At 46.2% G+C, this 12,977-nt stretch overlaps 1 protein-coding gene across 1 annotated transcript in view; it reads left to right on the forward strand.

Moving 5' to 3' along the window:
• The window catches only part of syt9b (synaptotagmin IXb), a 68,171-nt gene that overhangs the window by 25,329 nt on the left and 29,865 nt on the right, over window positions 1-12,977 (forward strand). The window contains exons 2-4 of the mRNA XM_015965239.3: window positions 7,290-7,465; window positions 8,044-8,261; window positions 8,343-8,883. Of these exons, the coding sequence (XP_015820725.1) occupies window positions 7,290-7,465; window positions 8,044-8,261; window positions 8,343-8,883 (935 nt within the window). The remainder of the gene's footprint in view (window positions 1-7,289; window positions 7,466-8,043; window positions 8,262-8,342; window positions 8,884-12,977) is intronic.

A 12,977-nucleotide genomic window follows, 5' to 3' on the forward strand; every position in this document is an offset into this window, starting at 1 on the left:
TTTTTGGCATCTGCCTGACCAATCCCGGTGGCTGCCTGGTGGGGTCTGGGTCCCTGGGCTCTGCTGGGTCCCCGGCGGGGGTGGTCTCCCCTGGGTCTCGGGTCGCTGGGTCCCGGGCTCGGCCGGCTAGGGGGTGGGAGGCTGAGGGCGGGCCTGTGGGCTTGCCGCCGATATCTCCTGGGACTCTGCCGGCTGCTGGTTGTGGTCCCCTGGGGTGAACCTCTGCGCCTCTCGAGGGGGGCGGGGGCTTTTCTGGTTGCAGTTTCCCTGGAGTTCCTGTGCTCTGGGGCATCTCCTGGATCTCTGGGACTTGGAGCTCCCTCCGTCTCCTGCACATCTTTAGGGGGCAGATCTGTGGCCCCTCACACTCTCTATTGGACGCCTCTATAGAGAAACCTTACATAAACAAGCGCGTGTACACACACAGGTGCTCACATAAGTATGGACTTGGGCACGTTCAACACATGTCTTAAGGCTGTGGTGGGCACTTAATGCACTGTGATTTATTATCATGTGATTGTTCAGTTAAACAATGTTGATTATATATTTCTTCATCAAGTTGACGCAGAGATAGCTTGATCTTGTTGTATTGTTGTTGTGTCCCTTTTTTTGTTTGTGGTTTTTTCTTCTCTCTTTCTGCAGGTCTAGAAGCAGACTCTTGTTCATTATTGTTTATTTTTGTGACCCCCCCCCCCCCCCTTTTGTATGGTCGAAATTAAAAAGCATTCAATAACAATAACAATAAAGTTTTAAGTAGCAGGCGTGACATTAAAAGCAGATGCTTTGATGCTCCACCTGAGAGTAAATCTGTAAGGCTTGTCACCAGCATTCAGACATTAATTCTGTTTGCTTCACAGCCAGACAGGACACGAAAAAAAAAGTAAGAGAGTGATGTCTTAGGAGGCATCGGTGAGGCCTACATTAGCTGGAAGGAGCTAAAGGTGGCAACAAAATTGCTGATAGTGATCTAACCTTGTTGCAACTGGACTTTTAAGTAATTATATTTATTGTCCAACAGTGTGAATCTTTTTACTTCGTGGTTTAGTTTAGTATTAATTGGCTCATGTTAGTGTTAGCTTGTTTTTAGCGCTAGCTGCAGCAGGGTTGTTTACGACAGTTGTAATTCCACTTTCAACCAGTAGGGCGGAGGAGCAGGAAACTGTCTAGTGTTACTTTCCTAGAGTTGGTGCAGAAACGTAGTTCGAGTATTCAACGGACAGGAGCGGACTAGCTGGAAGCAAAGACTAATGTGTTAGCCTTTTCATGATTACTTTAGCAAACCTGAAATATCAAAATAATCATTTTTCAATCCTCTTTTTCAAAGTTGAGAAACTAGAGTGTGTTATCTTTCTAGCTTTTTCTTTCAGCAAAATAAATAAATAAATAAAAACATAAAAAAATTAGTTAATACATCGGTAAAGGGAGGCAGTTTTGCTTGCATTTAGCACCCCCTAGTGTCCGAAGCAGAACCACAACCTATCTCGTTGCTGCGCGTTGATCTTTTAACACCTTAATCCAACAGCTGAAATGTCTCCCAGCATTCCCAGGTGTCTACAGGAGGGATTCGTCACTAAATTAAACAATTCAGCTGGGTTCACGATCTAAAACATGCAGGAAACGTGCTGAAGCCAGACAGCAGGGCCAGGTAGGCAAGCAAAATTTTTCATATGTCCCAACAGACCGGACCGGCAACTGTAATGTTGCAAGTGTGATATTCTGGCCACGGGGGAGATGGGGGCTGGGTGGCCTTTCATTAACCCAGTAAAGGGTCACATTATCACTTCCTGGCTCAAGAAAATTATTTAAAAATATGAAAATGTTGCAAAGTATCCCTTTAAATCTGACCAAGGAAGAGAACCTTTAACTGAATGGACGAGGACGTAGAGGCGGTCTCCATGGCAACTTTCATCAGTCTCTTTTAGAAACACGTTGCTTTGAGTGATGATCCAGAGTGGCGATGTGAAATCTGGTGCAGAACTTTTGTCCTGTAGACCTTCAGCATAAAAACTCAACAGGATCAAATCCAAGCAGCACCTTTTAAACTCGATTGTTTTAGGCAGCAGAAAACACTTTAATCTCAAGAGTGAGCTTCACTGAAGGACTTGGGGTTTGGAGTTAAATTTTGAAATATAAATCCTTGTTTTCAATCACAGGACCTGAACTTAATTTCCTTTTCATTCCTAAAACAATCCCAGTGCCGCTGCTGGAGTCTGGAACCCACCTAAAGCCTTCGTCCGTTTAGTTCCTGCGAGTCAGAAAATGCAAGAAATAGAGAAACTAAAGGAAAAGTTTGTGATCAAACTGCCAGTGAAATGGAAAATTGGCAAATTCAAATGCTTCATGTTGAAATTACAATTCTGTTTGTAGACCACATTTGTAGTGGAAGGATTTGCCTTTTCGTCCAACTTCCTTCGAGACACTTGAGTAAAAAACTTTATAACCGCACAGTTGATGCTTAATATTTATAGAGTTTACGTTTGTTTTAAAGCCGCTGGGTGTCTCTGCTCAGAGTCGTCAAGCAGGCTGCAATCAAAACAGCCGAGAGCCGGTGCCGATTAACCCTTTTACTAATGAACAGCATCCAGTTAGAGGTGTTTGATGGGTAACTGGCTGCAGTTGGTCTTTGATGCTTTTTAGTTAAAATGACTTTAATTCACAAAATCCATCAGCAAATGAAAATATAAATCCAGTCATTTAGACGTAGGATGCATTTGAATAAAAGTACATTCTCAAGGACTTCCAGTGAAGCAGACTTGTGATAAAAGAGGACTTTTCATCACCAACAGGACCTTCAGAAAAGCAGATTCAAGTCAGATTTTTATCTTCCATCGAGCGAACAGCCTGACCCGATGAATGGATGGGCCTGCGCTCCTGCGTCTGAAGAAAAGCCAACCTGAAGCCCCAAAGTGAGCGGACAAACGGAAAGGCTGCTTTCATCGATTTGGACTAAATCTGCTTTTGATGAGATGTTGTGCGCACACACACACACGGCATTCTGAGGATGATGGATAGAGGTTTGTTTGGACTGAGGGAGGAAAAAGGTCTGCAGCACAAAGCCATGGCTCTGAAACATTCCTGCCAGCTCCAAACCTTTTATTCACTCATTTAAAATCAAGATCTCCTGCTGCTGGAGCCTTTTCTTTTTAACCTTGCAGTCACCACATAGAACAGATTTTTCTTTGGTTTCTTATTTATGTATTAATATATTGACTGAAGCATTAATAACCATCGATCACCAGAGCTACAGCATAACAGGTAACAGATCCAGTTACGCTTTAAAATATAAAGTGAGCAAATTTTACTCATAATTTTTTTCTGAAGTTCTCACTATAAGTGCAGACAGTTGCAAACGAGCTAATGTCCCATCCTGCCTTAAGCGTCTGCGTTTATTCTAATCCTAATCTAATCTAGTCTTCTCAACCCTTTAAAGCAGGGGTGGAGAACCCTGGTCCTCGAGGGCCGGTATCCTGCATGTCTTTGCTTCAACACTAGGGATGAGCGAGTACACCACTAGCTGTATCTGTATCTGTACACGGAGTGGGCGTGGCCTAACCTGGAAGTGGGTGTGGTTTACATCAATACGTCTGATCAGAAGTTGCTATGTGTATTGTTTATTTGAAAACTATTTACAGAGCAGGCTCAGAGTTGAGATTAAATGTTTTTGATCACAATAGTAAAGGAAGTGTTACAGAACAAGTTTTTCAATAAAATCAGAACATTCATATTTAAGTGCATGAATTAAGAGAGAGAGAGAAGAAAAGATCTTTTCTATAGCGCCTCTCAAGATAAAAATCACGAGGCGCTTCACAAAAACAAAACATGTAAAATAGAAAAAAGAATTTAGAAAATGATTAAAATATATTTCAAATGAGCAAAAAATTGACAATTGTGACTAAAATTTGTAAAGAAAGAGAGAGAGTGAACAGGAAAGAGGGAGTGGATCCTGAGGAAGAGGAGGGAGAGAGGGAAAAAAACCAACCGGAGCGGAGGCAGTGACTGACGCAGCACGAGCCGTTCTCAGCTCTGTCTTGTCAAATGCACCACGTACGTTACGAAAAAAGTTACTTTAAAGTTACTTTAAAGTAACTTTAAAAAGAAGCAAACTGAAGAAAACATAGGGAGTACTGAAGAAACCTGAACAGTGAAGGAAGCACAGAGAGATCCGTTACTGTCTGTGTGTGTGTGTGGATGGACCGGACGCGGACCTGTGAGCTCCCAGCTGCAGAGTTTTGTGTGTAGGGAGGGGCGGGTGCTCTATGTGACTGGCCAATCACAGAGCGTGAAGACAGTCATTTACCCAGTGAGGATTTTCCTTCAGCACGATTACAGATATTTACGAGTTTTACTTGTTTCATGCTCGTACTCGTCAAAAATGCTTTATCCGTACTGGATACTCGTCTGAAACGAGTATTCGGCTCGTCCCTATTCAACACTTCTGATTCAGTGGTTGATTCACCGGTTCTGCAGCTCATCGGGCTCTGCTAAAGCCTGCTAATCACCTGCTGATAGAAATCAGGTGCGATGATGCAGGGTCGAAACTAAAATATGCTGGATAGCGGCCCTCGATGGACCAGGTTTCCCACCCCTGCTTTAAAGGGAACTCACTGAAATACTTCAAAGTTCAACTCCTGAATGCAATGATGCCATTGAAAGAAAACATTTATTTTATAGATGTTTAACAAAGTTTTGAGCTCAGGGTGCTAATACAGTGCTCAGATATCACCCGCCGTGTAGCTGGTTTACAGGTCCAAGTTCGAGTCGCGACTTGTGAGAAATGGTAAATGGCCTGTATTTGATACAGCACCCTCTAGAGTCCTGGGACCCCCCAAGGTGCTTTACAACACAACCAGGCATTCGCCCATTCACACGCTGGTGGGGATGAGCCACGATGTAGCCACAGCTGCCCTGGGGCGCACTGACAGAGGCGAGGCTGCCGAGCACTGGCGCCACCGGTTACTCCGACCACCACCAGCAGGCACAGGGGGTAGGTGTCTTGCCCAAGGGCACACCGACAGCAAAAGCCTGAGCGGGGCTCGAACCTGCAACCTTCTGATTACGGGGCGAGCACTTAACTCCTCTGCCACCGTCGCCCGTGGAAGAAATGTTTATATTATTATTAAAAAAAATCATAAAAGCACAAAATTATCATTTATTATGAAGCTGCGAGATTAAAGCAGAATTTTAAATGAGGAAAAAGCTGCATTAATTTGTAAAAGTGGGTGTGGCTTTTCTATTGCAGCTGCCCACTAGGGGGCGCTTCAGTTTACTTTAGCTTCAGCTTCCACGTTTCTTTCCACAGGCTTGTTATACATGTTGGTCAAACTGCTGTTAAATAATAGCGAGTAAAAGCAACAAATAAACATTGAAGGAGAATCGTCTTAAATCTAAACCCTGAATAAAATCCTGAGCCCCGCGCTGTGATCGGGTATCCTCCCTCAGATGCTGCAGGCAGCCTCAGCTACTCGCTGACATTGTTGCTTTATTATGGAGCCCGATGAAAAATTCAAACGTTTTGTCTTTTCGGTTGAATCTGATTGGGAACGACTATGGAAAAATGCCGGAGAGGCAGATGCAGGGAGCGCTGTCATCTCTCAAAGCCTCCCAAAGAAAAGCATCTTCCCTCAGCAGATGGGACAGCCTCAGCTCTTTAGCTGAGTCTCTGAGAGGCTGCTTCCAAAGAAAGATGTCTCAGTGAGCATTATCTAGCCGCCACGCCACAGTGCTATTACCCAGCTGTTACCGGGGAAAACCTCCGCTCTGTTAATGGATCGCATCATTCATGCCCGATGAGCTCAAATATGCATCAATCACTTGTTGTGATAAGTATGCTCCATCGATGAGATTGCACTGTGCAGAAAAGCTCATTCATTGGTTTATTTCTATAAATCTGCAGTGGTCTCTATGGATGGATGCTCTGTGAGTCACGTGTGCAGAAAAAAGCTCTGGGACTCCTGGGTCAGGGCAAGAAGTGTGTGTGTGTGTGTGTGTGTGTGTGTGTGTGTGTGTGTGTGTGTGTATGCCCCCCCACACACACATTTTCCAAAGATAATTTTTGTCCCCTGCACTTTGTACCGTCCAAACGCAACATTATGCTGTATTAAGCAGACTCTAGGTTGAGCACGAGGACCATGCGGAAAACAACCGCCTGTGAAGTCTGTTTCCTGATAGAACGTCCATAAGCTCATCTATTAGCTGATACTTACTAACGTGTGATTGGTGGTTCCTGCCACCGGTGTACCTGCATTCCTGGCATAGCATAAAAGAGCCTCTAGGCTGTAGTTCTGTACGTATTTTTTGTATACTTACGGTAAAGACCCCCACCCCCGTCCTCATGCCGGCTGTGTCCCCCCCACTTCTAAAGTCAAAACCACGTCCACGCATGTCCCACCATGCTGTTGAATTGCTAATGCTAACAATTAGCTTCTACTGGCTGAGACATGTTCTGCTCTCTCCTTCCCGTTGGCAGTGACAAGCCAAGGTGGGTGGGGCCATGAGTGCTAATGTTCCCGGTGGCGTAGAACGTCTGGATTATTCTGATGCGACCGTTTCCCCGTACTTCCGTTCTGCGGCTGATGTGGATGAGGGTTGAAGAACTATTCACACTCAGCATATTTCCATAAGTGGTTAGGGTTTCTATGGGAACGAGCCCCTATTAACGTTACACAGATTTTCGACCAAACCCCTTCTCATATCTGGACGGACAGCTCAAAACAACGGCCGTTCCCGTTATGTCCCCAGCTTCCAGGGAACACATTGCTGAGCTGCTTCCTCTAAGTCTGGTCCTGCTGGAGATTGTGTAAAAGTGGAGTTCTGCTCTTCACCATCATCCTCCATCCGACGCAGGCTCAGAATAAAGGTGGGAATGAATGGATGATTCATACAACCCGCTTTTATTTTTAAATGAATTGGCGGTGCTTCGTGTTCATTCGGTTCTCTCTTCCCCACATCTGGTGTCGGCCTTTTTCTATTTTGTGTTCTTTTAGGGACCCATAAATTGAATTGAATAATAATTAAAAGCATTGAAAGAATAGTTCTGAAACTAATTCATACCCATTGCATTATTGGTCCTTCTCCGTCGTTGAAGGTTTATTTCCTCGCCGTTTTGGTTTTCACCCTGGAGCTTTTCTTGTCCGATCCGATGAATTGTTTACCTTTGAGGAGGAAACGCTTCACTTTTCTTCTCATTCAGCAAACAGAATAACCAGTCTGTCCTCCCTGGAGCTCCGCGGCACACCAACAGTTCCCACCAGCACGCTGCGATGACTGAGCACCTGTTCTTTCTTCTGCAGATGTGTCGGTGAGTCTGCTGTCCCTGTTGGTGACCACCTGTGGTCTGGCGCTCTTCAGCGTCTCCCTGTTTGTCTCATGGAAGCTCTGCTGGCTGCCGCTGACTGGTCGCTTCCTCCCAGATGTCCTCAAGGGGGCACACTTCCTGGGGGGAGACCAACAACCTGTCCTCACAGAGGTAAGGAAGAAAACTCGATCGTCTTTTTAAAATGTTATAGCCAAGGGAACTAGAAAAGAGTGGATTGCCAAGGCTGGGAAGAAGCTTCTGTTCCAGGTGAAGACGTTCAAGTGTCCCACGTCTTGTTCACAAGTAATGGTTGAATGCATTCAATAAGCCATTGGGACCATGTCCAACTCTCACCTGTGGTTTTGAGCTGTGGATAATGTCCAAAAGAATAAGACGTCAAATGGAAACGGCTGAAAGAGCTTGGCTCCTCCTCATCGAAAGGAGTCAGATGAGGTAGTTTGAGCATCTTGAACATCAGGATTCCTTCTGGCTCCTTTCGTGCACCGGCGTCGTGACCGTTATGTCAGAGCGGGACTCAAAGAAAAGTTGGGAGGAAGCTTTGGTTTAGTTTATATTAGATGGCTTTCTTGTTTGCCGTATCTGCTCCTCCCCAGAGACACAACGGACATCTGGAGATAATAAGCCAAAATGTCCCCAAAGGACAGGTTATTGAAAAGGTTTAGTCGAGCAGGCACGTCAGCTGACTGAGATGGATGAACAGATTTGTGACTAAATGCTTTCCATAACAGGTGGACGGGGAGGAAAGGGAGTACAGCGAGGATGGCTGTGTAAAGGAGCCTCCAGGCCCTCCATCAGCTGTGGCTGTTCCAGAGTCAGCTCTCAAGATAAGCCACACATCTCCGGACATCCCACTGGAGACCCAGACTAAAGTGGAGAAAAACCAGGTTCACACTCTGGCCAGGGACCGGGTTCAGAGGCAGATCACGGAGCCTACATCATCCGTGCGGTGAGTAGACATCCCTTCACACACACCGGTCTGGTCTGGTTTGGATTTGATGGACCATTAAAGCAATCGTCTTTCCTGCAGGCACAACTCCATCCGTCGTCAGCTGAACTTGTCCAATCCGGACTTCAACCCTGCCCAGTTCCAGCGTCAGGACTCTCTGTCCGGTTTGGGCCGGATCAAACCAGAACTGTACAAGCAGCGGTCTGTGGATGCAGAGGACGGCCGTACGACGGACAGCTGTGGGCGTCTCCACTTTATCCTAAAATTTGACTTTGATCTGGAGCAGCTGATCGTGAAGATCCACAAGGCCCAGGACCTGCCCGCCAAGGACTTCTCAGGGACTTCCGACCCGTATGTGAAGATCTACCTGCTGCCCGACCGCAAAACCAAGCACCAGACCAAGGTGCACCGCAAAACTCTCAACCCGGTGTTTGATGAGGTGTTCCTCTTTCCGGTGGAGTACGCCGAGCTGTCCAACCGTAAACTTCACTTCAGCGTCTATGACTTTGACAGGTTCTCTCGCCACGATTTGATAGGCCAAGTGGTGGTGGACAACTTCCTGGACCTGGCTGACTTTCCACGGGAGACCAGACTGTGTCGGGACATCCAATACGTTACCTCGGTGAGTCTCCCTCTCCCTCTCCTCCCTCTCCTCCCTCCCTCTCTCAACATACAGGAAACATGCTGCAAATGGACTGCAGCACCAGGTATATCTCCATTTTTTTATTAAGTCCAACAGACGCCAGACGGACACGCTGAAGTTACAGGTGCCATATTCATGACACTGGGCGGTGGGGGTCTGAGTGATGTCATTAACTCAGTGAAGGGTCATTGAGTACGTTTACATGCAGCCAATATCCGGGTTATGATCGGGTTAAGGTCGGTATTCGGGTTTCTGAGTTGATCAGAATAACCCGTTTACAAGCATAAACAGAAAGAGTTACCTCTAACTTGCATAACCCGATTTAAATGCGGACGTTGGGGTAGCGTCAGGACGTATGGACTACGTCCAGACGCAATATGCGTCATTTCTGGTTCTTCTCGTTCCGGTATCCGTGAAAACAACAACATGTTTCCCAGTTCGGAAGAGATAGCGACCGCGTTTGTTTGTGCTTTAGTTTCCTCGTCACTCAAAGTGTGGTGCTGTGCCGCGACTCGCCATTTTGCCCCCAACTTGTTGTTTACTTCCGGTGTTCTGGCGCATACAAGACGTCTCGCTTCTCAAAAGACCAAGATTCTTTGCGAACAGAGCATGCGCCGAACACACGCTTTGATGGGGATGTCCCGGTATGCGTTTACACGACCAAACATTCGGGTTAGAAAAGGGTTACCCCGGGTGTAGTAACCGGGTTTTTAAAAACCCGGTTATGAGCATATCCGGGTTTTTGGCGGTGTTTACATGGACCTGCGGAACCGGGTTATTGTGAATATTCTGGTTTTAAAAGGGTTACTGGCTGCATGTAAACGCACTGATTTTAGCACAAGAAAATGTTTAAAAAATCTGAAAAAGGTGCTAAGAATCTCTTTAAATCTTTATTTTACATGAAAGTTCAAACAAGATGGGCTCAGTAACCCTTTCGTTATTTATTTTGAATCCCTGGTAAAAAACAAAAAGGCAATAATCAGAAAAACATTTAAATTAAATGTTAATGACACCTCAAACGTATGCTAGTGAGCTGCATGCTAGCATAAACATGTTCAGGGTCAGAAACGCAGCAGGGATCAGCTCCTCCAAACACAAACAGCCTGACATTTTCTGATGCAAACACACAGGTGAGTGAAGCACAGACTTCACACCACCCCCAAATGCACACAGACGCAACAGTGTTGCTAGGCAACACAGTGGTTGTTGACAAGCACTGATGCTTTTCACACCGTAAACAAACTCCTGCAATGCTTCCTCATTTAAACGGACAAAAACACACCGGCTAGATCCGCTGAGGCCCACTGATGTGGGGTGACGTAACCACGGCAACAGTAGTGATCAGCACTCATACCCAGTGGGAGGTCTGGAGGAATTTTGGCCCTCTACTCCAGAGTTTGCCGCTGTTGTGTTCTGCTACAGCTCAGCTGAGAGCTGATCGACGCAAAGTGGTGTCTGTTCTGTAGTACTGGAGTACTTTTATCAGTACACAAGCACAGTATCAGCCCGATACCCAATGCTTAATTGGTACTGGAGCATCTTTGGGGACTGATCTACTCAGAAGAACGCTACAGAGATGGTTCATCGTTGTAATTCTCTTCTTTGTGTAACAAGAGTCCTTAAATCACCAATTCCTAGATATTCTCAGCTCTCCATTCAGTAGAACGGCAGCTTTTTTCCATTTCTGATTTTTCATTCATGAAACGTTGGATAAAAACAGGTTCCTGCTCACAATCCTGAGCTGTCCTTTATGCAGTAAACAAAAACAATTCCTCCAGGTTTTCCTCCTGCACGGGGCTGGAGTTCAGTCTGGAACTCTGAAGGTGTGAAGCTTCCACGGACAGCACAGCTGCTCCTCATCGAGCAATTAAGTTCAAAGCTAGACAGCGACCATTAGCCAGGTCAGCACCGAGCAAGCTTCAACCTGCATAGACCCAGTGGGACACACACACACACACACACACACACACACACACACACACACACACACACACACACACACACACACACACACACACACACACACACACACACACACACACACACACACACACACACACACACACACACACACACACACACACACACACACAAATGAGGTCAGTGTAAATGGGTTAGATCCTCTTCTGAGAATAGGTACGGCCGCTCCGTCTCCCATGTCCAAGTCAGAGGAATCGAGTCTCTCCATCCCTTTATCAATCATTCATAAATCCACCAACATTCGGCGGTTCAACACCGGTCTGTTGTGAGTCCTTCCTCTCGGCTGAAAGATGGTTGAAGATTCAGGTTTTTTTTCACATTTAGTTGTTAGTTTGATTTCCAGACTCGCGGGTTCGCACTAATCCCACATCCTAATTGAATGACTCTGATCTTTCTAAAGAACAACTAAACATCTGGTTCTTATTCTGGTTTATTTAAACCCAACAGTCATGTCTGCCCACCACTAACCACAATCCCTGGTAAATCTCCTCAAACGTCCGACAACGTGGACTGGAAGATTGAAGTCCTGAACAGGTTTGACTTTCCCTGGAATCCTTACAGGTCCAGCTGGTTCTCTATGTGTTAATCAGCCGTGCATCTTCACATTGAGTTAACAGCACTCATGAATGAATGGAGCTTCCATTCTGTGGTTAATCATGTCAACAGTTACCCCTCCTTTCCACCGGAGCCGTCGGCAGCACGTTACTGCAGCAGCACGTCATAGCTGCTGATAGGAACCGCTGTGGTCAACAGAACCTTTTCCACCGGAGCCGTCGGCAGCGCGAGTCGGCCGCGTCTCAGGAGCAGCATGTCGCGGCCCTTACGCGCCGGTTCTATTCTCTACGTGTTACGCCTCTGAAACGGGTCAAGTTCGACATTTTTGGGGAAGGAAAGACAGGAAATCGGACGCGGAAACGGAGAGAAGCTTCCAGAGATTTTCAGAATAAAGAAACGTACTGCCTTCCGGTTGCTTTACTTTAAAAAAAAGTTACTAACTGTGCGTCCCCGTGAGAAGTTATCACCTAGCTAGCGGTCTCCTTTGTTTTTCAGGTCCGTACTGGCGATTATAAAACGGACAGAACATAAAACACAAACCTCTTGGAGCCATGTTGTAGTTTTCTCCTGCTTGTTGTTGTGTTTACTGACGAAGTCACTCGTGTGACTTCGTGTTCTGTCGGTGACAGCTGCTCCCCTGCTGCTTCGCGTCTCTGGTGGGAAGGGCCAAGCAGCAGCTCAAGCAAGATGTGCTGCTGCTGATGGCCCCAGTAGAAAGGAGGGGTAAGAAAACAAGCTCACGATGTGGCAGAAAAACATCCATAAGCTCACAAAGAATATGGCCATCTCTAAACTTCTGTTCATCTCCAAGTTCTTGGAAAAGGTTGTGGCTAAACAACTCACAGCTGCTCTTGAACATAACATCTATGATGGTTTCCAGTCAGGTTGTCGTAGAGCTCATTCTACTGAAACAGCTCTTCTTAGGGTCTCTAATGACCTTCTGACTCACAGTGATGCAGGGGACTGTTCTGTTCTGGTCCTGCTGGACCTGACTGCAGCCTTTGACACTGTTGACCATCACCTGCTACTGGAGAGGCTGAGAGACTGAGTAGGCCTATCAGGAACTGCTCTGGAGTGGTTCTCCTCTTATCTCAGCGTTCAATCTCTGTGGCCGTCTCCAAGCTTAGGTCCTCCACCACCTCCCTCAACCATGGTGTCCCACAAGGTTCTGTGCTTGAACCTCTGTGGTTCTTCCTCTATCTGCTCTCTCTCTCCAGCACATCCTGAGCTCCTTCAAAGGAATCTCCTACCATCTTTATGCAGATGACATCCAACTGTACATCTCCTTTAAGCCCCATGAGATGTCTAAGCTGCAGCTGTTACACACCTGCTTAGACTCTATCAAAACCTGGATGGTGGGAGCTTTCTTCAGCTGAATGAAGATAAGACTGAGATCCTCATCTGTGCCCCAGACAAGCTGGTTCCCAAAGTCAGAGACTCTCTTGGTCAGCTTGCTTCTCACACCAAACCTTCTGTCAGGAATCTTGGTGTGACCTTTGACCCATGTCATTTCTCTTGTTCTCTCGTCCTTTTTTCGG

The sequence above is a fragment of the Nothobranchius furzeri genome, chromosome 4 (assembly GCF_043380555.1).
Source record: "Nothobranchius furzeri strain GRZ-AD chromosome 4, NfurGRZ-RIMD1, whole genome shotgun sequence".
Classification (NCBI taxonomy): Eukaryota; Metazoa; Chordata; class Actinopteri; order Cyprinodontiformes; family Nothobranchiidae; genus Nothobranchius; species Nothobranchius furzeri.